We start from the raw sequence: 25,816 nt of genomic DNA, 5'->3' as shown, positions 1-25,816 counted from the left end.
AATTTATGTACGTAAACTTGTTGTTGGACACAACATAAACCAAACTAGGACCTTAAAAATCAAGGTATATTTACTCTTTAAATGTGCCCTTTAACTAACCCAATGCCCCGGTCACAGCTAGACGAGCAAATTTACCAAATGTGTTAAGCAGGAGAAAATGAAACTGTGATTATAAACTAAACTGTAAACGTTCAGAAAGGAAAAATACTAAAAGAGCTCCTGAGCTGTCAGAGCCAGTGTGAGTTTCTCCTGAGAAAATACTGTAGCACAGATGGTGACAAAAGACAGAATCAATCTAACCCGAAAGAAAACTTTCTCTCAAATGCATACGGCTGTACCCGAGAGCAAAACAGACAGACGTTTGGCGTGGTTAAGAATTTGCGTGAACCCGACCTGTCTTATGCATTTTCCAGCCCCTCAAAAGCCAAAGACAATCTCTCAATGTCGACTGGGACTCCAGCCAATACACGGCCTTTTCTGCTGCTCAAAACCTATAACAATGGACAGCAGCGCGGCTCTACTTTACCCCCCCTCCTCCTTGTGACATTCTGCACAACCCACTCGCCAGTTTTGGCCTACCCGCTGGCATTCTGGGAATGCCAAAATGGTGCCTGAGTCTGGGGAGACTTTGCGGTGCGGCACATACCACGACATCAGCCCGGCGGGGTTCACGAGCCGCTGCCTGATTCTTGTACGCCCGATCGCTTCAGACAACGCACGATAATCTTCAACGTGATGACAATCGACGCTATGATGAATCTTGTCTGCCAGCATTGAGGGAAAAAGAGCGACCGCAGGAGGGAAGGGAACGAGAGCTTTGTTTTCTCAGCCTGAATGTCATGCAACAACTCATTTTAACTGCCGCCGTAAAATTGTCAAAGACAGATTCAATGCTACAATACTCGGCGCTTTGACAGATCTGAAAAACTATCATGCTGTATATGGTAAAACATGGTTGCCTTAAACTAAGTGGACTACGGCCTAAAATCAAATACAAGGTGATGGTGGATCACGTATAAGACAGATTTCCCCAGATTGATAATTATTTTTATTATTTTCATATATTTTCAGCATATATGACTTTTTTCATTACAGAATAACAATGCAAATTGACAAGAAATATGTAATTGGCTTTACAATTTTTTTTACTTTCCTGTATTTTTGTGGCATCCGACTTGATGGAATATTACAGTTTTTTTACAGGATTTTTTCGTAGTGTTGATTCACATTATACACATTGAGTATAGTTGCAAATGTTTATCTTCCCTACAACTTTTTGTTGTGTAAATGTCTTGAAAGTTTTGTCAGAGAGAGACTTTCTGTGTCTGCGAGACAAAAATCCTTTGATCTATTTTACAAAGACGTTTATCCATCACTATCTGACAAGACCCCAAACCTGAACAATCAAACTGCCACCACTGTCTAAAAACGGAGAAAAGACAGAAGATGTCCTCGCCAAGCTTTCCAGTGTCCCGTCCTCTGTTTTCTCAGGCATTCCATCCTGATTTTCCAAAGGAACGTTTGCGGGCTGTTTTACCATAGATCAAAGGTCCATGGCTTTGATCTTTCGTCCCAGTGCTGCCAAAAGATCACTCCGGTCTCCCTGGCGAATGAACTGACAGGACAGTAGAGCAGCAATGATAATTACAGACGCTTCATTTATGTGTCTTTCTGTGTCTTTCAAGAGAAAAACTGGCATAAACACATACTCTCAACTACAGGCTGAATTCCTGCGCTGACATGGCAACAAGGTGAAGGGCTTCAACTTGTGGACGCTGAAGTGAAAAGAAAAAATTGGTTCAAAGTAATATAAAAGGTGCATGATGAGAGAGAATTATGTATCGGTCAGAAGTCTTTGAGATGGGAATTTTCTTTTATAGAGATATATGGAGAAATTCAAGTGTTTTTTGCATTTACATTTCGCGTTATGGATGTGATATAAAATCAGAGAATGTATTTGTTACCAGTAATATTATAATATATGACTAGGAAAATATCAGTCTACGCTCAAGTTTTCTTTAACATGCGTTATTGATGTGACAAAAAAAATGACACAGTTTTTGAGAGACAACATTTTAGGATTTCTGTGAATTTAAATGCAAATATCAGAAGGAATAATAACTAACAACTTGAGGAGGGATAACCTAGAACCTAGGTGTTGTATACAGTAGTTATTATAGTTATATAGTTGTTACACTTTCATATGCCCATTTATAAGGACTATTGACCATTATGTATGTGACAATTCTGTAAGCGGCACTTACCTGGCTATGGAAAATATGCATTAGAAATAATTTGCAAAAGGCTGCAAAATCAAATCTCTATTTTTTGATGTTAAGGTTGAGATTTTCACAGAATTGCCCAAATCAGATAATTGTTGACATGTATTAAAAGCCTGGATTATTAATGTAATGCCAAACAGAATAACGTAGACTGAAAGTAGTTTAGAATGTATTATGCTTTCAGAAGAAACATCTGAGAAGCAGAAGATGTTTTGAACTATATTTGTCACTTTTTATTTCCTACACTGTAAAAAAATGTTGTAAAAAAACGGACATTTCTGGCTGCTGATGCGCCAGTTTATTAGTGTAAAATACATGTTTCCCAGTTTTCATGGAAATGTGCGGTCATTTTCTGTAATTTACTGTATTTTCAAAAATATTTTTTTAGCTAAAAAACAGTCAAATCTGTAAAATAACAGTTTGTTTTTACATTAAACATAAAAAAGTGTAAAAAAACAACAACAGTAAAAATATGTTTTTTAACAGTGTACTGTATGGGAAGATTCATTAAACCCTTTGCTTTCTTATTATAGTGATTTCTTACATTTAAATGAGTTTGAAACACAAAGTATCACCTGACGAACCCCCTTATCATTTTTGAGGCACAAACAAATTGATCATTTATTTAACAGTACAAATCACCTAAAACCAAAATAAACCTTGTAATGTTATTCCACAAAGCAATCCTTTTCTACTGTCTATGAAGTTTCATTATTAAGTCTGAATTGTGTCAGGAACAGTGGCAATAGGAATTTTCTTTGTTGCTCAATGTACACACGAGCTGAAATTTAATGAAGCCAAAAACCTTTAAAATACACCACAGGACTCTTACAATTTAATTTACATACGGTATCTTCAAATACCCCATTCATCACTCCGTTTAAACAAGTGTAGCTATACAAAACATGTCAACCAACATTTCACTCAGTGAATAAAATCCTATGTTCCTTCAATTTTTTGACTAACAGCCGAGATGGTTGTAGAACAGCCAGGAAAGCAGCACAGGTGTAAACGGACTCAGAGTTCCATTAGGGTGGCTTTTTTTGGACGTGGTTTTTGGTCTTTCTGCCACGGCTAACCACTTAGCAGGTGTTGCTCATCATTAGTAGGCAGAACATGAAGTTGCGGTCAGTGGCACGTGGATGAAGCCAGATTCTCATCCGTATGTGGACCAGACTGCGGTTTCGAAGAATACAGACAAAAACATCACAAACCAAACAGAGGGGTTTGAAAAGTTTAAATATATTAAATGTTCTATTTTTCGACAGGTTGAGAGAAAAAAAGGTATGTTAATGTGACATAGTAAGACATGTGTATAATCAGAACTTTACAGGAAGTTTGCTATGCTAAATGGTGAATCGAGTACTGGAACCTATTTAGTCTCAGATTTTGATGTTGAAATGTAAAACCAGATGATTTTAATGTCTTATGTAAACAACATTACTGTGTGACAAGTAGGGTCCTATGATTTCCGCGTTGATACAAAGATTGGAAATCAGGATCAATGTTACATTGTCATTCTTTTCAATAAGACTTTTTGTTAACTTCATTTAAAATGACCTTTTCACATAAATCCAATTCCTCGTAGTCGCGGTTCAGTCATTTAGAGATCCGTACGTTTTAACAGGAGGATGCAGTGAATGCTGTGTTAACTCAACAAAATCATTAATACATAACCTGTATATACAGAACATTAAAACTGTACTGGGCCTTAAGCTGAGGAATAAGTTAATGGACCATTTGACAGTACCAAGGGATAAAAACAGTTTAATAACACTCAAGTCCCTAATATTTCCATTTATTTGGAGGACTTTAAAGGATGATGTCCAAGCATTGCTCTTCATGAGAGTCCAGTCACGTGGGGAGCATGGGTAGGAAATGAGTGGATGGATGTCTTCGTCTAGCTTTGTGTCCTCTCCGCGGTTTCCCTCTTCCGTTGAGCGAGACGAACATCTGCCTGCCCTTGTGTTTCCAGCGCAGGGAGGCGTACGTGTTGTAGCCATTCTCCTCGATGCGTTCTTTAAACTTGCAGCTGGGGTTGTATCTGACCTGCAGCGAGGTAGATGAAAAGTGAAGGTGAGAAAATACTATGAAAAGCCTCCAGAATCATTTGTCTGTTGCAGGGGTCTTGCCTATAATAAGCGCATTATAAATTTATCTTGCTTATAGGCGCTCTCGAAACTGCAAAATGATAAAGGTGGTCCTGACTGAGTCAGCTTTCTCGGATGAGCCTCCAGTCTGATAAGATCGGTTTGAAATGAGTAAATGTGACTAAGATTCATTTCGGCATAATTCTGCGTGGGTTTGAAACGAAGGATGCTTTGGTTTTGAGCGATTCCCAAGGTCTGTCATGTTTACTCCGGGGATCGGAGGAAAGATATGGCCATCTGTAAGTCATCTTATCATGGCTGGGTGACAGATTGCCAGGTTGAGATTTCTCCGAGAGCATTTAAATCACTCAGACACCATGCAAATAGGCGTCCAACAAGAAGCCACAAACAACTGTCTGATGGCACGCACTGACTTCATGAGAAGCGTAAACTGAGCAGACATGGGTTGAGTCCAATTATGACATAAATTTAACAAATATTATTAAATGATGATTCCTCACATATATTAGATAAGAAGTCTTTGCAATTGTAAAGATTTATCTCATTTTTATCTTTCATTGCTTGTTATGGGATGTACCTACCGATCCGAAGAGCGTGCCTTTTTTGGACATGGCGAGGTACAGACCGGTGTTGACAGATTTGATGGCGACAACTCCCACACTGACAGATCGGATTTCCATCAGACCTGAAGAGTGGAAAAAAGGAACAGAAGTCTAGTTTAGAGGGGTTCTCTATCAAAAGTCGCTCTATTATTGCTGATTAGAAAACCAGGCATCCACATGCTCAAGGGATGGGTTTTATTTTACAAAGACGCTACAATAGGCCATTTTGAATTACATTTGACTTTTGTGAGGTCATCAAGCACAACTGCTGTGTACAGTGCATGTTCATTTAGTGTTTATATCATACACATAGATATATATGGGCCATTCTATAGAATTCCTGCAAACTGCTGTCCCACATAAAAAAAAGGTCAGTTGTTTACCAAGATCCTTACATAGTCTTTCGAAACCCACAATAATATTATAATAATAATAATAATTCAGTAACAAAAATAAAATCATTATTTATTGGGTACTTACAATTGGAGATGGGTGTCCCAAACCCCTAAATGTCAATTTATGATTTTTTTCCATTGTTGTTTATAAAAATATCTTTTTGATGTTTTAAATTTAAAAATTTTTTTAACAACCTGTTATTGATTAACATATGGAAATGTATTTATTTATTTTAAAAATAGCAAAAAATACATTTAAAAAGCAGATTTAAACAAATCTTAATATGTAAAATATGATCCTTCTCATTAAATTATATATTGTGTTTCAGTAGTGAAAAACTTTGGGGAACGGAAGAATTTTTAAAACTTTCTGAAATTACAATATGAAAATGAACTGCACAGTTACTAGAAATGTGTACCGCTGATATTATAAATTTGCACACATAAAACAATTCAGGGAAAAAAAGGGGTTTCCAATTCTGATTTTGCACCAATTCTGTAGAATGGCTGTATAAAATTTTATTTTGTAAGTGTATGTTCCTATAAATACAAAATGAATATGATTAAAAGCAAAAGTATCTAGAAATCTTCAAAACAAAATAAATTTTCTGCTGAAGAAGCAACAAGATATTCAGACTTGTTTTCTGAGAATATACCTTGGAAATAAGTGTTGTTTGTGCTACTGCACTGGAAGATGTTCCCTTGATTTTACTCACAAAAAAAGAGAAAAATATGCTAGTGAAGTTAGCCAAAATAATTTTATTTAAGATACAGCCTCTAAAAACAAGTCTGGTATTTTACGGGAAAACTGAAATACTCACTTTAAACTCATAAGGAATGAATGACACTGACGATCTACAGTATCTGTCTCAACTTTTAAGCTGGTAAAACCCAATTTAGAAAAAAGACAGCTAGGTGCCTCTCTATAAAACTTTGGAGGACGACTGTAAACACAGTAACACATCGAGGTGCTGAATGAGATGTTGACCGAGCGCCAGTTGGGTAATGAAGACAGAAAACACAGGAACCGCAGGATGTGGGCTCAGCTGAACACATTGCAGGTGTCAGGCGAAAGAATTTAGGGCTGGATTTTCGGTACCCTCCTCTCTTCAGCCGTGACTGTAATAACCCTCAGTTAGGTATGAGCAGGTGGAGCTGTTTCTACCATTTAAAAAACCTATAGGGGTGATTTCCCGCACAGAGCTTAAACCTAGTCCCAGACTAACATAAATGTTAGAGATGTCTTGATCTAAAATAACTTGAATTCACATCATATAATCTAAAATATTGCCTGGTTTATCTAATCCCTGTCCGGGAATCCACCCCATTGACTGTTGTTTGCAGCTTTGTGGATCTACTTGCTGCACAAAATCTATAATTATAGTCTAATTTTCATCATTAACAGGTTCTGATCGGATGTGAAAGCCTGCCAGGTTTCCAGATATTTAAAAAGGCTGTATCTGACCCAAAGATGCTTTTCTTCTACAGAGGCAGGTATTCAATATTTTGTGGAAATGTCCAGTTGGGCACAATAAAAAATGTGGGTGTGTTAAAGTCCCACAATTTGCACAAATCACAATTTAAGAAGCTATGATTACATATTTAAAATGATTGATAAATCTTTGCTTGTTTGAGTTTCACTCATTAATATTTACAATGGCCTTGCAATGGATAAGCAAAATCCAGGTTTTTACAGAGGTAGTCAAGTTAAGTCTAGCCATTCTCTCCATCTCATATGTAACTTCTAAAAGCTCTTCACATGGTCTTTACTCTTTCAGTTTTGGCCGTAATCTCACAGCCTTTACTTCTTGGAAGTCAGCCCACCTTCAGATCGTTCGGCCTTTTTAACATTGAAAGCAAATCTTAAAAAAAGCATAAGCTCTTAAAATGATTCCTTTGTTGGGTGAGAAGGAGTAGAGACTGGGATGTCGATTCTGGTAATAAGGAGAATCACGGTGGATGTCAGGAGGTTCCTAAAATCATGTTTCCTTCAACTGCCCCTTTGCTCCCAATAGGCTTTTGTTGCCTACCTGAGATTTGGAAGCTGACAAGCTCTTAAATAATGACCCGGCTTTTGTCGCAGCGAGGGGAGATCCGCCCACATCAATTAAAAGCGAGGGAGGGGGAGACGGAGTGAAAGATGGAGCTAAGTTTCTGTGCTTTTTAAAGAGGGTCTTTAATTTCCCAGGTCGCCCCCTCTAGTAGCCCTCTCTGGCCTGACGCCCTTTCAGGAGAAGGCCTGGGAATCTCTTGTCCCTGGCCGGGTGCTTGTAGTTGATTGACGTACCTTTTCAATTTTTCCACAGTTTGCTTTTTTCTTTAAACGTAGAGGGTTTTGATGTTGTTTTTTTCGTATTCTTTCTTTTCTTTTTCTGCAACCTTTTCAAATGGCAACCTTTTCATGCAGGGTCCTTATTGCTGTGCCTAATAGCCGTGACCAGCACCTTTGATCAGATCGGACTCCTCCTAGACGCTATTGAGGGCACTGAACTCCAGGCCTATGTGTGTGGTGAGCGTTCAAATAAGCCCACCCCAGTAACCAACCTTTTATACAGCTTGAGTTTCAAGTAGTGTGAGCCCTCTGCCCTACTTTTTGACCACATTAACCTCAAAATCTCATTTGCTTTACGCTGTGAAAAGCAGTGTTATCTCTGATTCCATTACCTTCTGTACATTTAAGATACACACTCAAGACTTAACATTGACAATGTCCTCCCTAAACCTTTGGATGTTTTTCAGGAAATGGAATAAACACTTTGAAAATTATGAAATATTGTGTTGTTGAAGTTGACACGCACATTCTAATACTTTTATTGGTTAGATAATTTCAAAACCTAGGGACAAACATAAAGTTAATTATTATGACTAATTATGATGATTTATGGCAAAAATATAAACATAAACGAAATGTGGAGATACAAGGTTTCAGAAGGCCAACAGCTATATATTACAGTAATTCATTTATTGCAACTTCGAAATTACAGTTTTGCATTTTGTCGTGGACATCATGTCTGAATCAGCAAGTTCACCAAAATTATGAAAAACAGTAACTCCTTTTTCACCTTTCACTATTTTCCATATTTTTACTATGAGTACAACTGGTTCATTTTTCATTCATCTATATGTTAATATCATAAAGATTTTAATAAGTAAATACATTTTTCTTTTGAATTTTTCATTTCCATTTTTTAAAACCTCATGTCATTTTACTTTATGGCAAGGCATACAGTCAAGTCCATGTGTGGTCAAACACCCTCACCTGTGTGCAGGGTTATGAAATATATGAGCTTATTAACAGCCGAACGATCCAGGGAGCGTTCCAAAGAGCAGCTAGCCGGGGCCAGCTGTGAAGCTCTGGCCTGAGTTTCTGGACATGCATCATAACCAAGGTTTCCAAAGGTGGGAAGGGTTTATTCATTAAAGACATAAGGTTATGACACCTGTCATCTGTACTCGCAATGGAAAGCACTGTTGTGCATCCTTATGCAGAACACACGTGCATAAGGTGGGATTGTGAAAAGACCCAGTAACCTTAGCAATACTCTCCTTTCATACTAATGTCACCTGTTTTTACGCCAGCATTTAATGCAGCTTTCCGGCTTGGCTTTAGGTTTTGTTATTCGAATGACACAAGTCATTCATCCATTTTGAATGATTCTCATGTCATTGATCCCATGAGACCCTACACGGCAATAAACGTAACTTACGGTTGTTATTGATGTAATGAATGTGAACAGCTAAGCTGTTTATAATACCGCTTCCTGCAAAGAAGTCTCAAAACAAACGTATCGTGTATAAAGACATGCATGGAAAACAAAATGGCTGCTTACTGCGCCATTAACTCTATCCGACAACAATAAGCAATTCATAAAAATTTACATAAAAAAATAATAAATAACAATAGGTGTTGAGTTTGTGAATTATCTATGTTAAATTGTTCATTTTAAATTAACAAAATTATTTAACAAAATCTATAGATTAGCATATTAGAGCAAGACTCTGTGCAACACAACGCTACACCACTCCTTGTTTGAAAAAGGTTTTAAAACTGCTATTGCCATATTACAAAACAATTTGGTAGATTCGCTAATTGTTGATTTTCCCCAACAGTATGTTAGTGTATAATGCAATGCATTCACTATCATGTTTGATATTCTTTTTCTGGTGTACTTGCTTTTAGTAAAGTTGAGCATGTTAAGAAAGGACGTCGCTCGGGCAATTCTTTGCCTGGCCTGATTTCTCATTTCGTTCCCACATTCTTTCCATCTCCAGGGGCCGGGGTGGTTGTGTTCGACAACGCTGCTCACTGATAACATCAGTCTTTCTCATACTATCAGTCTGCTATCCATTGCACCAGATGGCTGCGTGTGAGGTAAACATGCTCTTTTTCACGATTTAATTGGTCGTTAAATAGATTTTTCGGCAATAGTAAGCCTCAGCAAGATGCCTTGTGGCTTTGGTGCAATTACTGAAATACACAAGACCCAACCTTTTTGAGGGATTCCTCAAGATTATGTAATCCGATGTAATTATTTATCGTCGCACATGTACTTTGTTGATGTGCTGCAACATAATATGAACAATATTCTTTCCGATAACATAAACACAGTTTAGGACTGTACAGTTCACATAAACGTGATCAAATCTGCACCATGTTTTAATACAATTGTATTTTTTTTTCTTTCGTATGACATGTGTTGAAGTTAAATAACTTGCCCAAGCATTTACTGTCCAGTCTCATAAATGTCTACTGGCTATAATCTAAAACATCTGTTTTAGACTTGGTCTTTACCTCTTACCATGTATTACCTAGAGTTCAAGTTTTAAGCCATATGTCATATTCGTTCAAGCTTAACTGAGTGAAAGAAAAAACAACTTTATTCCATGTACCAAAGGGTCAAGGTGGGAAAACTACAGTAGTACAATACAGATATTAGTATTTCCTTCTTAGACTGGGCTAATTTCAATCCATTGCTTGATCAAAAAGGAATAAACATAGCCATTGGGTTGTAAAATTAACCTACTGTATGCTGGCTTGTTTCAACCCAAAATACTGGGTAGTTTTAACCCATTGTTGGATCAAACATATACATTATCTTGGTTAACTTAACCCAACGGTTGGGTTATCCTTTGTTGACCCAACACTGGGTTGAACATAACCCAACACGTTGTACTCTTCATATTAAACTACAGAACTATTGAGTTTCTATACAACAGGTTTTTAATTCACTTCCATGTTTCATCTAAGAATCTTTTGAAATTTGCATGTGGTCAAAGGCCACAAGGGCCATAAGCTACCACGGTGGCGAGCCAATATATGTGAAACTCGATTATCAAGACCCTTCTGTTCAGTTGAGAGTGCATTATCACACTCATTCGCCAGGACTGCACACTTGGGTGACGTTCCCTTTCGCACAATTCAGAGCTGTTAAAGTTTCAGGGGCCTGGCCTTGGCCTCATTTTGCCTTTATGGCTCGCTGAATGCAAGCTCTGGGGATTAGCCGGGTCCTTCAAAGGCCATAAGAGCCAGTGACAGGTATCCCGTTACCCCCCGCACACAGAGAGACGGTCCAGGTGAGAGGCACAGAGGCCGTGGAGGAGAGCAGAGGTCATTTGGGGACAAAGAGAAACTTGGTCAGGGCCCCAATGACTCTCTGTCTACTTGTCTGCCTGGTCTAAATTTACAGGCTTCGTTCTCATAGAAAGGTTTCGTGGTGGGAAATGTGTGATGACGGTGTTTGGGTTTTTGACTCAATTGACGTATGATTTTTTTTAACTACAATTAGTTTTTAAACAGATGCAGCTAAAACTAATAACATACAGTAGGAAGCACTCTGCAATCTATCAAATATGGGTTTACTGTTGAATAATTCACATTACAAATTACAATTTTATTTTTATACAGTTTTTGATATAAAGCAATACTGGGTATAGATTAGACTAGGGAAGCAACTTTTATCATATTATGTAAATGTATATATGGTATAAATGTAGATTTAAGCTCCTTCAGATTCTATAGAAAGAGAGTTTAGAGATAAGAGTCCCATCACTGCCCAGTAGACAAGGAAAGACAGATTCTCACAAGGCAGAGGAAGTCTTTCATTAGTCAATTACTGTCCCAGATAAAGAGGCCACTTCCAGAGTCAATGGGCCCAGGGTCAGAGGCCACATGACATCAAGCCCTAAAACAAGATCCCAGAATGTCCATTTCATCCACTGTTTCGTTCACAGAAGAGTAAAGTGAGACACTTTGAGCCGGACACTTTACTTCATTAGCTTATCACAAGTCTCTTTAAGTCTTTAATGGTAGAATAAAGGCTTTGGCTATGTATGCAATGAAATACTATACTGCGCTTTCTGCGTTTTTTTAAAAGCTATGGAACAGTATTGTTTGTCATATCACCACTCATGTTTGTTCTGTTAAATTGAGTGTAGTAGTCCACCTCAATCAATAGTAATTTCAAGTTTTAAATCAAATGCTTTGTTCAATTTGTTTGGAAGTGCATGTAAACAAATTGATTGAAAACCCAGCTAATATTATTTCCATCATACTTAAACGTTAAAGGTTGATGTAGAGTGCATTGTCTTACTTTCTTCTCTTTTAAGTCAGTCGAGTGAGATTTGAACTTGTAGCTTATCGCAAGAAATATTCCTTGGAGCCACATCAGCTCATTTTAAGGTTGAATGCTAAACCCTCCTAAATCTCAAAGCCTAGCATCCCCTCCGGTCCGCCGCAAGGACCGCCAAGGTGTGAGAGGTTAACAAGGACACGATCTGGTGTCTGTCCCCGTGAGGTAATTAAATAAGGAGAGGTGCCACAGAAATAAAGCAGACCCCCATAAATGGGTTTTTCTTTAATCATGGGGAAGGGTGTGCAGCAGTGCCTTCAAATCACGCATCACTTCCTTTGCCAGTAAGCGGCTAGCTGTTAATGGCCTGAACAGATAGTTAAAAGCTGATTCAAGGGCTACTCTTTGACTCAAGGCTTCTGTTGTTTTCCACACCCAGGACTATCAAAGGCCTGGGGATTAAGACTGAGGTCATTGTTGCGAGGAGGTTAATTGCGCCGAGTTGCATGTGAAGAGATCCGTTTGCCTGCCAAGATGCAGAAATAAATGTTCTGACTAAAAACAAGCTAGGGGACAAGAGCGTCATCTTATGTGTGGTATCTACTACCTCATCTCTGAACCACGTTATCCAGATTCTATCCGGAGAGTCTGTGGGGCTTAATTCCCTGTCACACAGAACAACAGCAATTATCTTAATCTAGCCCATAAATCAATTACATCACCAGTTTTTCTCTCCTTATCCTAACCACCTGAGAAAAGCATCGGAGCTCCAAAGGTTGTGTTGCACTGGCAACAGAGGAGACGGGATTTAAAACAGGGGTGACCGAGCATAAACAAGGAGTTCCACTTGGTCAATCCAAACCGGGACGTTTTCCATGGCTGGAGCTGGCTCTGCGTTTCAAAGCTCTGAAATGAGACGGAGCGAACAGGAAGCTGACAGGCGGCACAATGGGGCCATCGGGTTTTTTTCAGATCTGTCAAATCACTCAGCTAGAGAGGCCTTGACCTTAACATTATCCTCCACGGGGGATTTCTGGCCCTTGTCCGCTCAACCCTGCTCACCTGAAACCTTGCAACCGAAATGAGTGGGGCAAAGAGGTAATCCGGGGCCAAAATGAACATGCGCCAAATGAGAATAAAAGTTGGCTTGGGCGAGTTAATAAAAAATTGTCTGGTAACTTTATAAAGGTTTTGAATTGTTTCATGAACATTTATAATTATTACATTTTTGGCAGCTGTATCAAAAAAGTTAACTTCAAGAGGTTTAGCATTAGTCAATGAACTCAATGTATTACTAGCAGACAGCTGTGCTGTGCGTTTCTTTCAATAGCAAAGGTTAGACTGTCAAACTGCTTGTAAATGTACGCAATGCGATGTAATGTATGTGACTTAGAAGAATTGAGTGAATGAGTGAGTGTATGTGCCCTGCGATGGGTTGGCACTCCATCCAGGGTGTATCCTGCCTTGATGCCCGATGACTCCTGAGATAGGCACAGGCTCCCCGTGACCCGAGGTAGTTCGGATAAGCGGTAGAAAATGGAATGGAATGGAATTTATTTGCATTGCTTTCTAGAATAAGAAATACAGATAGCCCGCAGCCCAGTCTAGCCACTTAATTTACCAACAATCCCTATGATCAAAAAGCTTCTCAGTACATTATGAACAATCCTTATCAACAATGTCCTTGTATTCAAACAAATACAGTTTGCACCCATCATGGGTTCGTTCCTATATGATGATGATGATGGCAATGTCCTTGCATGTCATGCCGGACAGCATATTTCAGCGGATCATAATTACTTTATTTCTTTAGGTGGTAAAGCAATTGAAATATTTAGTTAATTTGGTCTAACTTTAGAGAGACCCACCTGTTGTTGTTATCACGACTGATCGATGGTTGTTTTAGAGACCAAAAGTTACTTTACAAGTTGTTCCAAACCTGTATGAACTACTTTGTTCTGCTGAAAACAAAGGAAGATATTTGGAAGATTGTTAGCAATTTTCAGTTCTGGGACATCATTGACTCCCCGTACAAATTGTAAATACGTAAAATCTCTTTATTTTCAACAGAACAAAGAAATGTATACAGGTTTGGAACAACTTGAGGGTGAGTAATTCATGACAGAATTTTCATTTTGTGTGGAGTATCCCTTTAAGCACAATAAAATAAAATCAATATCTTAGTCATCCTTTGTAGTATGAAACGCCATTGATATACTCACTCTTATGGAGTTAACTCTGTGGAAATAACTGTTTGCTTTTTATTGTTATTTGTTGTTGGGCTGTTCTATGCCAGTTGTTTTGCAACTATAATTACGTCGGTCAGAAACTGTGTAACACACTTCCAAAAGACATGTTAAAAATGTGAAGTATAATGCTAAATTAATAGTCATTACCCTATAACAAACTATAAAATGAATGCATCTTAATCAAATCTAACATAGACTTTGTATTTGAAGTGATCAAAGTTCTATAGCAAGTTCTATAACAGCATGTGCTGCCTTAAAGGGATAGATCACCCAAAAATCTAAACGGGTAACGCCCTTATGTCATTTCAAACCTGTGTGATTTTCTTTCTTCCGCAGAAGACTAAAGAAGATATTTTAAAGAAGGTCGGTGAAGAAAGAGCTTTGAACAACATAAGTAAATGATGACAGACTTTTCATTTTTGGGTGACCTATCCCTTTAAGGATCGAAATCTCAGGCCGATGAAGGTACAAAAGGGTGGAACTGACTTCAGTGACAGGGTAAGACTTTTATTGCTGTTTTTACAACTCAGTCAGCTGTGTCACAGTCAAATCCTAATAGAAATGTATCACACTGTGCGTGTCACATTCTTATCGTGCAATATTTTAAGGAGCTATAGATTCAATGTCTGATTAGAGATTTAACATAAACTTGTAATCTCTCAGGGGCTCACTTTTATTGACTGATGTATCATTTTAAATGACTAATACCGTAAATGCAAGTACAAAAGGCACTTACAAATACAATAACCTTTGCAAAGAAATCCAAAGGGAGTCTCATTCCAGACTATGAAAAATCAGTGGAATAAGCCTGTTTCCTGGCACTTATCCCATGATGTCAGCTGTATTGTAATAGACAGCCGAATAGTGTGTAAATCTCCAAATGTCATAAATGTATACGAGGAATCCCCTAACAGTCGCTCAGAGGCCAATATTATCCGAGTTTACAAGATACACGGTCCGTGTCAAGCCAAGCTTGAGGGTGAACAGCTGTAATCAAAAGGTCAATTCAGAGCAGCTAAAATCCCATGAGAGTGCTTCAAGTGGGCACTGCCCAGTGCCTGAACCGGGTCACAATGAGACCGAGTCTGTCTGTCTGTCTGTTTAATTTAGCCTTCGAGCTGAGAGAGGTGGACTGTGTTGCCTTTGGCAGATGTTAGTCAGCATATGGAGCTCCATGAGTGAGCCAAGCTTTGGGTTCCCAACTGATCTAATTAATACTTGTTTTATGTCCCTCGTAAAAGGTTAGAATAATAATAACAGTGCTAATGACTTCTCATTCAGGCCCCAGGGTCAGTTTTCTTTAAACATTACATATGCAAAACGATACCTGCTAAACTAAAGTCTGTCCATGGATCGAACTTTGTATATTTTGTGAATTAAATTTTTCAGCAAATCATTATTCATAAGTCACTCTTTATGTTTAACACTGTATTCTGCAACTATCTTACCTTCAAAAAGTACTTTCACAACACAGTATTTAATCATTTAAGACAGTGGTTCTCAACTTTTAAATTGTAAGGCCCCCTGTGTGTATAGTGCTTCACTTTTCAAACCCCCCCCACAATAAAAAAGTATGATCTTAAACTTAAACTGAACAAAAATATATTCAGTTATACAATGCTGGAACATTGATACTTTTGGTTGGTGGTTTAATTTTTCTGATGTTGGATTCATATATGATTCACTACATTTCATAAAATTCCACAAAACATGTGCCCCCCTGGATCTATGTTGGGGGCCCCCAGGTGGCCACGGCCCCCAGTTTGAGAACCTCAGTGTTTTTCTATTTCCTGAATAATTTGGACATCCGATGTTGTGGAAGGACAGAGACGATATGCAAAAAGAGTGGTAGCTTTGTGTAGTCAGTTGTTTTTGTCACCGCCTGACGTTCAATGACTGAATCACAAAAGTAAGAGCGGGTTCGTTTCTTTGCGAACCCAAACTACGAATATGGATGAAATAACATGGGCAGCGTGGTAAACGTCAATGACATTTCAACTCGTTGAAAAAGAAGAGTTTACAATATTAAGGCAATTTTGGGGTATCTATCTTAGGGTGTTTGTCCATTTGTGTCTTTTTTACTTTCGCAGAGACAGAACACCTGGCAAGAGGACTTCCAGCATTTTCTTTTTATGCTCTGGACCACTGTACATCGGAAGGATTAGAAAGGATGGATTTGTCGGGTTTTCTTTTTTCCTGGCACCAAATCCTCCAAGAGGCCCCCACAGGCTAAATGTAAGCAACATTCCTAGACTTTCCAGAAGCGTCTGGAATCACCTAGCACCCATGTGCCCTTACCGCTCCAACTGTCACAGAGACCAGGATCACTTAGACACTTATGAAAGCTTATGAAAGTATAACCGTCCCCTTTCAGTTAACCTTAACATGCTTGTTTAAGGTAGACAAGAATTTTAGATGACAGTCAAGACAATCCTTAAATCCCTTTTCTGAACTCAGCATTCTGTAATTTTGATACATGTGTTTAATAAGTAAGTTGTAGCAAAAATGGTAATTTAAAACATATTTAATTTTATGAAACTGGCATATAACAACTTAAAGAGCGGAGTTGATATGAGGCTTCAGTGATGAATATGACATTTTGTGAATTCATGTTCACCTCCCATGATTCTGCATGGGTTAACAAGCCAACTTTCAGTTGCACACAATCTCTCCTCTGTGGCCACTACAGGCGTTCATGGACTGACAGTCTCTCTTTTTGAAATATGTTTTAAATAATTCCACAATATATTCAGAACGGCTGGATGATTTTCTTCCCGTGACTCGGGTCCAACCTCAACACACCTATGAAATCACGGCAAGGGAACACGGTAACATCTAAACTGAGATGCATAAAAGCGAGGGGAAACTTGGTAAACATGACACAACTCTTGTAAATACAGGCGAGATGGAAGAAGGAGAGCGAAAGAAAACGGGAGATGGAGGAAAAGGCCTGGCAAACTGCAAAGTGGCTACATTTTAGCAAATGTGACTTTTCTGATTATCCCCGTCGCATGACTTTATTTCCTTAAGCGGCATGTTGTTGCCTGGACTCAAGTCAAGCATTTGATGTCCTCAACCACATACGCCCAAGACTTCAACAGCATTCTGTTCAAGCCAAATTTTAAGGGAAAAAAGAGCTAAGCTGGTTTCGTCTGCCAAAAAAGTTTTAGAAGTACCTGCAACATTTAAAGTGAAAAAGAAAACAAACTTGTCTTGGCAAAATCCTACAGTGGGATTCACAGAAAATACTGGGTTAAGATGACTTTGTTTTCTCATTCACAAACCCGCTGCAGATACTGTATCAAGTCTTGACGCAGTCTTAATTTTTTTAAGATAATTTGACAGAAATTTAGATGAATAAGTCCAATTTCAGTCAATTGGCATCAATATAAAGAAAATCCTGAAACCTTAATGCCAGCTCATGGACCAAATAAGAATTAGAACCAGATTATGGTTTTCAAAGCTAGTTTGTGGTTAGTGAAGCTTCAAAACCGTCTGCACAATTTTGCGAGCCATTTCCTCCAGGGTTCTTGTATCTCACTCCTTGCTTTCTGACATCAGCATCCAAACAAATTAAACTTGGGATGAAAGCAGCATGTATTATATTCTTATGACAGAATCCTCAGAAGAATGAAATCTAAGAATGATATTTTATTTTCCTATTTCTCCAAAAAAATCTTTAAAACAGGATACATTTTCTTCATAAGCAACAGTGCATGTGCTCTTTTTTTATAACATACATGAACAGATTTATCAACTTGTTTTGAGCATAACTCAAATTAAAAAGATAAAATGTTACTATTTTACTATTAGATATGTTCATATCTAAAACACTTTTTGTGTACAAGTTCCATCCCCCTTTGATTTTCACCCCGTGCTTCACATGGAAGCCCTTCTCTCCCCTGAATTTGGCTGGGATTGATACAATATTTTCCTACCTCAATTAGCCAAGGGCCCGTTGACTAATTCCAACTGTTTTTGCACCTGAGAGTTTGGGAGCGAGAGTTGGAAAAAGTGAGAGGGAGAGGGGCTGTTTGGGCAACGCGGCAGTGTTGACGGACGCTGAGGGCTAAGCAGAGGGCAAGGTGGACGGTGGCAAAGCAATACTAACATGATCGATGTATGCTTTTGAATTGGAGATCTGGCTTGAGTTGCCACAAGTTAGAAAATACAATAAGTGTTCTAAGAGGGCTGTCAAAATACTTGAATTTGTTTTGTGCATAGATGTAGTTCTGTTATAAATGTGCTAAATGCAATCATTATACCTATATTTTCAAGCCCTATTTCTTATTTAGAGAGAAAGCTAAAATAAACCAGAATATTTCTACTAATGTGAATCCTGGATGGCAGTATCAGGATATTCGTTTAGGCTCATAAATGCAGGATATCTTGCTGTGAGAGGGACCTACTTTGCATAAAATGAACTTAATTCAGCGTCAGGAAATGAGAGGATGGTAAGTAAATGTAAAGCAAATTGCCTCTGAGGGCTGCACAATTTCAACCAGCTGTACCAAGCACAACCATTCTAAGCTGATGTGACACAGACCTGGAAAGAAACTCATAAACAATGTCATGCAACGTTTCAATCTGCGCGGTGGCAGTAATGCACAATATACACAACATGTCATCCCACTGTGATCTCTACAGTTTGACACAAATCTGATCAAAATAAATGTAAACATACCGGAACAATACAATGGGAGGTAGTGTCAAATGGGATTCTGGGAGCCGTTTTATGTGGATCAAGGGATTAACTTGATGACATGCACATATGGGTGATTTATTACCATAAACTTTGTAGAGACCGACTGCACTTGCTATTTCCAAATGTTCTCCACAAATAAGTTCTGTTCTGGCACTTTACAAAGTTGAACTAAAATATCAAAATAAAGTGCCTAACACAAGATGGTTATCTTAAATACACAGTCCCCTTTTAAGATAATTTGAGACCATACATACATTGCAAACCTTAAACTGGTATTTAGTCTTACAAATGGCTCACGGTCACTTGTTACAATAAAACGTTCAAAGTGGACTTCACCTTCATCTAAACTTCAACTTCTCTTCTTCGGTGTTATACATCGTAACTAGCAACACTTTTGCACACACCCCAAACAAAATAGTCTTGACACAAGCCGAGATCGAGGAATCCCGAATCATAAAACTTCCATAAAAGCTCAAGTGACAAAGATAATGATGACAAGATCATAAAACAAAGCCTACAACTTAACAAGCCCCACTCCCTTTCCATAAATAAACATAAATGGGTGTCTACTCACTTTCAGCGTAATTCTTCCGACGGGTGCCATCCACCTTCCCCGTTTTGTCGATGCAGAGAAAAAACTTGTTGGCGGAATAGAGGCGTCGCAGGCGGACGTCACCCTCTAGGTGGTTGTAGCTGCGTGCATGCCGCTCCAGGGTCCATGAGCAGTTCGTCCCCTGTGCCAACGCCTGAAGGGGGTCATGCCCCTGCGCAGGTGGGCAACCTCCAAGAGCAGAACAAGTCAGAAACAGCAAGGACATGCATACCAGGGGAAAAGGATAAGATTGAAGTGGCAACCCGGGGAGGGCTGACCCAGCGGAGGTGAGGTCGTAGTAGAGACCAGGGGTGGTGCGTGTCCATTTGCACATGATGGGTCAGACTCCCAATATGCACCTTGCGTAAGTAGTCGGCATGATGCTGGTCTTCGATGGGCAACCTGCCTCACACAGACCCTGCAAGCAGGAACATGGGATGAGGGGGTTACAGATCCTTGAGACAGGAGTCATTCAAACAAAGCATAGACAACGTGACCGGCTTCAAATTATTTCTGGTCTTGAAATCCGCTGCCGGTGTCTCCTTCTGCCAGTCTGCCTTTTCAGGATGATGACTCAAAACTTTGCAATTCCATTCCAAACAAACATCTCGATCTTCTCGGAGGGTTCAGACAGCGTCAAACTTGATTGAGCTGTGGAAGCTGGTGTCCTTTATGATGGCTGCACCTTGCAGGGCTCTGTCCTGTCAGCCGGGGGCAGAACAAGGCGAAATGTGAGGCTGCCTGACCTGTGCCGGTGAATGAGCTGAGTGAATGAGCGTATTTAAATGAGTGTGTTTGTGAGAGAGAAAGCTTCAAAGAGGAAGTAAAACTGCAGACAGAAAGAGACGGAGAGGATAAGATAGGGGGGGGGCAGTGAGAGCAAGTATGACGGACTGAATGAGGCAGTAAAGCTGTAAATCGGTGTCTTTCTCTCTCTCACTCTCTGTACCTTGGAGTCTGCCTGCTGTTTGGTGGAGTGGCTCAGCTCTTTCCTACATTTTATTCAGGGCAGGGCTTGCATCTGGGGGACTGTTAGTAGATGGGTGGGACCTAGATTATTCATAGTCACTTTAAATGTCACTCTTAATATTGGTTTATTGTAGTGTTATTACCTTTAGGAAAATGATCGTATTTTTGTGTGCCAGTGTTGGGAATGCAGAGTATTGAATAAATATGTGTGTAGCATAAACAGAGCCATATCGATTTCACATCCCTTCTTTATTTTGGTAGGCGAACTTAAATAAATGGTGTTGCCATCCTAGTTCTATTACAGATCTGTCTTTGGAGGGGTTAACCATCCAGTAAATGACATAAATTTAAAAGCGGGGAACTGAAGTTACAGTCTTACAACCACTTACATTTTTTAAAAATCTAAGTGGCAAATATAGTCAATGGTTATACAGCAGTCCTATTGACCTACAGTATATGAGTCATTGGCTTCTCCAATTGATAATGTTATCCCACTTCTGACCTGGTGAATATGTCTCTGAAATATCATCCAGGTACGTCTGGAGCTCCAAAAGAAGTTACACTCTAAAAAATGCTGGGTTATTTTTCAATTCAGCGATGCGTCAAAAAGCGACAAACCAAACCGTTTGGTTGGGTTGTAATGTAATGTATTAAATTTCCTAACTCCAAAAATGTAATTTAATTTGTTTCAACCCAAAATGCTGAGTTGTTTTAAGCCATTGTTGGGTGAAATATAAACCATTTTCAGGATAGTTTAAACCTTTGGCTGGGTTCATCCCTTTCTGTCCCAACTTTGGTTTGACAATTACCCAGCATTTTTTGTATTTGCAACTTGTTTGTTCATGCCAATTCATGATGTTAAGCTTTACTTAAAAAATGGCATTCTGCTGCACATTTGTCTAAAGTCTAAAGCATACTGTTGTTTTCAATCACATATGCACCTGGAAATTGTTTTAAGGATCCATAAAGTAAAATGATATTGTTGAGCTCTTGCACCAACCACCTATGTTTGTGTACTCCATCAAATTGAGTATTCTTTAAAGGGCTATAGCGTATGACTGTCCTCATAACTAAGGCACACAAACCGAAGTGTACTTTTGGTTTGATTGAAGCTATGTTCTAAAGAGGCACTAACACCCTTTTAAAAGGCTTACCATTTTAATGATGTGTGCAGCCTGGGGTAGAGCAGGGGGGTCAAGGAGTGAAAATGATCTTGAGGTGTGCGTTTTACCAGGAAGAGACACAGTCATTCACACTTTGTAGCTAGTTAACTAACAGGTCTCTGAAGCTTTAGCAGTCATACTTGGCCTATAAAAGCATGTGGAGACAGCAGTCTGTAGCCTTTCAGCTTCCCGCAGTCATTCCCGTCTGCTTGGTCATATTGGCCTTTGGGTGTCCTGCCGCTGTACTTCAAAGCTTCAACTCACTAGCCTCAACAATTTGGGTCACATACATCATCCATCACTCCCAATTAGACCTAACTGAGGTGGACCCCAACGTATCCCATGCTTTATTTCTCTGCGCCTACCTTCTCGCTCCTTTAAAAAATGAATTACACAGAATAGGGAACAAAATAGCCTTAATAGCTTCTTAATTCCAAGGATGTTGTTTGCTGGCTGAATTAAAAGTGAACCCGTCCATGCACGCACGCAATCTTGTGCCCCTCCAGCACACCCAACCACCCCGGAAATCAAACTCCCGGCCCTGCTTCCTTGGAAATTGATGGTAATTAGAATTGTTTGGGGCAATGTAAGACGTTTCTGAACAAACTTCTGTGACATATGAATGTCAGATGTGGAGCTAACACGTAGATGATGGTCCCTAAGTAAAACACATGCAGCTCCTTGAATCTTTCTATCAGTATGACCACAATCCCAACTATTAGATTTCTATTGTTCATTTTAATTCCAACAATAACCTTACTTGAATAATTTAATGTAATTTATGCAATTAGCACAATATCATCCTAATTCATGGTGTTACTGATACCGTATATATCAGACTATGAAATTAATGATTTAAAAAATACTTTTACATGATCTGACATAAAAAGGTAATTTTACCTTTAATTCCACACATCACTAGCCATCAATAGACGTTTCCTTCGCTCCCATGATGCCATGTCTGTTGCACCCTGAGCTGAGAAAATGTGTGCGGCCGTGTAGGATGTTCACTGATGAAAGGAACCTAATCTTTCCCAGCAGGGCTCCCATCAACTCTGAAAGTGTATGAATGGAGATAATATCTCAGTAATGAGGCCTGGTTTGTACCATCAAAGTTCTCCAAAAGGGCCTGAAACCTGACCTCCCTCTTGCGCTGATCTCCCCGTAATAGCTCCCATTATTAATTGTTTTCTCTCTGTTTCTAACATACGGACTCTCCTCAATTGCCCCTTCATCACCCCCTCATACACCCTTCCCTCTATTGCTCTCAACTACTGTGTCATTTAAAAATGATACAAGGTTTATTATGACTATATTCCAAATAATCTATTTTACTGGCCTGGTCAATGCTATTCTCAAATTATTAAATCAGGATTAAATGCCAATAACATGGCAATGCGCATCATGTACCATCTAATAGCTCTAAAACGCTCATGTCAACCACAGACTTCCCGCTAGATTCTTCTGACGCAGGTGGCCGAGATAACCAGAGTGCCACACTGTGCGGTCGCTTACATAAACATCCGTTTCTAATTCAGGATCTGTCTGCTGCCGCCACAACTAGAGATCAATCTGCGACAAGCCCATTTGCATTTCCTCCTTCGTGACCATTGTCCATTGTAGCTAAAATCAGTGATAAGTTAGTATTTTATCTGATTAGCAGCGTGGAAGTCTTTATCCTTTGGGGATAGTTGACTGATATCCAAGAGGATAAGACACGCTGTTACTTTTTTAAGAAAAAAGTGGTAGGGGGATCGGTGGACATCTTTCATTCAAACACTCAAGATAATCTTGTGAGTGATAATCGAAGATATACATCTCACAGATGTTGCATATGTTCGTGTGAAGTCAAGCAAATCTATATCATACATCTATAACCAGCGCAGCTTGGATGTTAATCTTTCAGACGTTTATGCATATAGACTCTGAATTATTGCTATTGACAGGTGTGGAGAGATCTTTTCAAAATAGCTCGCACGAGGGTATTCTAAACTTCCTTGTGTGGTTGTAAATGACACCAAGCATTGGTATATTCAAAGGACTAAAAGAGAAATACTAAAAGAGACTTTCCCCCCTTTCCAGAATTTTTCATGTTCCAACGAATTATCATAAAACCACTTACTACCAACACCAAGTCACACAATGCATTGTCTGATCAGGTGAACATTTAAAAAACCAGCAGCATTTCCATAAAAACAAAGATATGCACTCTTTCTTTAGGTGTGCAAAGAGGTCTGATTTTCAGAATTGAAGAGAATAGCAGCCTTGTTCGGTCTGGAGTTATTTTCAGGGTCTTGAATTGCTCTCTTCTCTTCTTTTGTTGACAGGTGGTCACCCAATAATGACTGTCACACCAGAGTTTGAAACATCAAATGGGTCTGTCAGAGAAGGAGACCCTATGAACCATAGCGGAGGACAGTCTATGATCTCCACCACACACTCCACTCATTGAGATCACTGGCATCATTGGCACTGAAAGCAAGCAAGGGATAATGCAAATGTATATGTATGTACTGTACTCCTCTTAAGGGTATAATAAAAATCTAGCTTTCTTAACATATCAATATGGTAGTTATAAAATATACAAATACAGCGTACATGTGTGCTACGGTGTATATATTTTATATTATTAATATAGCATAAAAGAGATTGATCTTCATTGTTAGTTTTATTTATTTTTGCTGTCACACCATAGGACACACTTACGGTTTATTTGTCAACTATCTATGTACTGTACAGTCAGTTAGCATTATATGTACTCATGAACTGGTTGGAAGTTTAAAGTAATTTACACTGTTAACTTTTAATATATATATATATATATATATATATATATATATATATATATATATGGGTCAATTACGTGTTTTTTGTCCAAATTCATTATTTTCCTAAAAAGAATTTGAATAAATACATGTCATATATCAAATGGATCTACAATATGTCCTTTATAAGAAACCCTTTTCATTTTATTGAAATTCAATAGATTTTTTGAGTTTTGGTGTTTGAAAGACCAAAAATGTCAGGTGGTGCGACCGTTCGAACATACAAACAGAGAACAAAACTGAGAAATAAATGTTAATTTTCTCAATAAAATTCTTAATAAAATATTTTGGCATGATTTTATGTTAAATTTCTTATTTATGAGGGGAAAATACTCAGTGCTAAATACATTAAATGTATATTATTTTAAATTAATATATGGTCGCACCACCTGATATTTTCTTATTTGTCATTGACCCATATATATATATATATATATATATATATATATATATATATAATCATACAAATAAATGTAAGGAAAAATATAAAAAAGAAAAATGAAGAAATAAGTAAATAAAATTAAATTCATGTTTATATTATTACGGCCTGACGTTACATAGCAACTAAAATCTTCACTTACCAAAACGTTGTTCTATGAGGAAGACATTTAACTTACATTAGGAAGTTTACCAAAGCCCCCAAATACACACTTAAAAAGACGTGAGCACATCCAACAGATCAGTTAAAATGGCAAATGTGTAAAGATAAACCATAAATCTGTAAACTTGTGGCTTTGTAAAACCACTGGCGCTCGCGCATGACGTGAATTTGCTGGGTTGCGTGAGGTGATCTGCCAAAGACCGCCATCTAGAGTCTCTAACCTAAATGTTAGTTTAATTCAAAATGAATACTACAACAATTTACGAAAATCCTCTATTTTAAATCAACATCTCAAATGTAATGTCAAAATAAAAACATAACATGCTTTACATGTACATAGCGACATATACAAGCATAATATAACTGACCGCTATTCCTATTTACCTTTTCACATTTCCTAAAAACTTTTCTTTAATGATTACTTGAGTTTTAAAGGTGTGTCATCATGGACATGGCAGCTGTTTCATTGCTATTCTAAAATGAAATTTGCTCGATATGGTCGTTACTCTTTTGAGCGGGTCTACATCGATGTATCCTCTATCTGCAATCAGGTCTGAACCAAGATGGCGGCCTTCTGCACGCGATAATGCGGTGGCTGGATCTATCATGTCAACATGTCACTTTTAACATTGTGTGCCTTTTCAAAGGGCTTAACGCGTAGTTTTGCGGTCGACCGGTGCATGCGACTTCTTGATGCGGATTATTGCCGCCTGTGTCTCAGAATTCGGTATACTGGAGGGGGACAACTGCGAG

The 25,816-nt window shown here is 38.6% G+C and overlaps 2 protein-coding genes across 8 annotated transcripts in view; one reads left to right on the top strand and one right to left on the bottom strand.

Moving 5' to 3' along the window:
* Positions 1-620: 620 nt before the first annotated feature.
* On the bottom strand, positions 621-25,568 carry fgf22 (fibroblast growth factor 22). Of its 7 annotated transcripts, none has more exons than XR_008907650.1 (6): positions 25,448-25,568; positions 22,538-22,692; positions 19,488-20,206; positions 4,975-5,078; positions 3,843-4,331; positions 621-3,458 (listed from the first exon to the last, which is right to left on the bottom strand). XR_008907650.1 is itself a non-coding variant. In XM_056758333.1 (6 exons), the coding sequence occupies exons 4-6, from the start codon at positions 19,837-19,839 to the stop codon at positions 4,137-4,139; spliced, it is 651 nt and encodes a 216-aa protein (XP_056614311.1). In that variant the 5' UTR covers positions 19,840-20,251; positions 20,455-20,534; positions 22,538-22,692; positions 25,448-25,568; the 3' UTR covers positions 621-4,136. The 7 variants fall into 7 exon arrangements, 6 of the variants coding, with proteins under 6 accessions (XP_056614311.1, XP_056614308.1, XP_056614307.1 ...); XM_056758333.1 differs by adding an exon at positions 20,455-20,534 and having other exon boundaries at positions 621-4,331; positions 19,488-20,251; XM_056758330.1 differs by adding an exon at positions 20,455-20,534 and having other exon boundaries at positions 621-4,331.
* The window catches only part of polrmt (polymerase (RNA) mitochondrial (DNA directed)), a 42,183-nt gene continuing 41,878 nt past the window's right edge, over positions 25,512-25,816 (top strand). The window contains exon 1 of the mRNA XM_056758326.1: positions 25,512-25,816. Within this exon, the coding sequence (XP_056614304.1) occupies positions 25,678-25,816 (139 nt within the window). The 5' untranslated portion in view covers positions 25,512-25,677.

The sequence above is a fragment of the Triplophysa dalaica genome, chromosome 10 (assembly GCF_015846415.1).
Source record: "Triplophysa dalaica isolate WHDGS20190420 chromosome 10, ASM1584641v1, whole genome shotgun sequence".
Taxonomy (NCBI): Eukaryota; Metazoa; Chordata; class Actinopteri; order Cypriniformes; family Nemacheilidae; genus Triplophysa; species Triplophysa dalaica.
This window is presented reverse-complemented; position numbering and strand designations above follow the sequence as displayed.

Excerpts from the sequence above, each read along its gene's own strand:
- fgf22 (XM_056758333.1), bottom strand. The coding sequence starts at position 19,839 with ATGTGCAAATGGACACGCACCACCCCTGGTCTCTACTACGACCTCACC. Across the intron at positions 5,079-19,487 it reads TCGGAAGAATTACGCTGAAA|GTCTGATGGAAATCCGATCT; the intron begins GTGAGTAGACAC and ends TCCACTCTTCAG. Across the intron at positions 4,332-4,974 it reads AAGGCACGCTCTTCGGATCG|GTCAGATACAACCCCAGCTG; the intron begins GTAGGTACATCC and ends ACCTCGCTGCAG.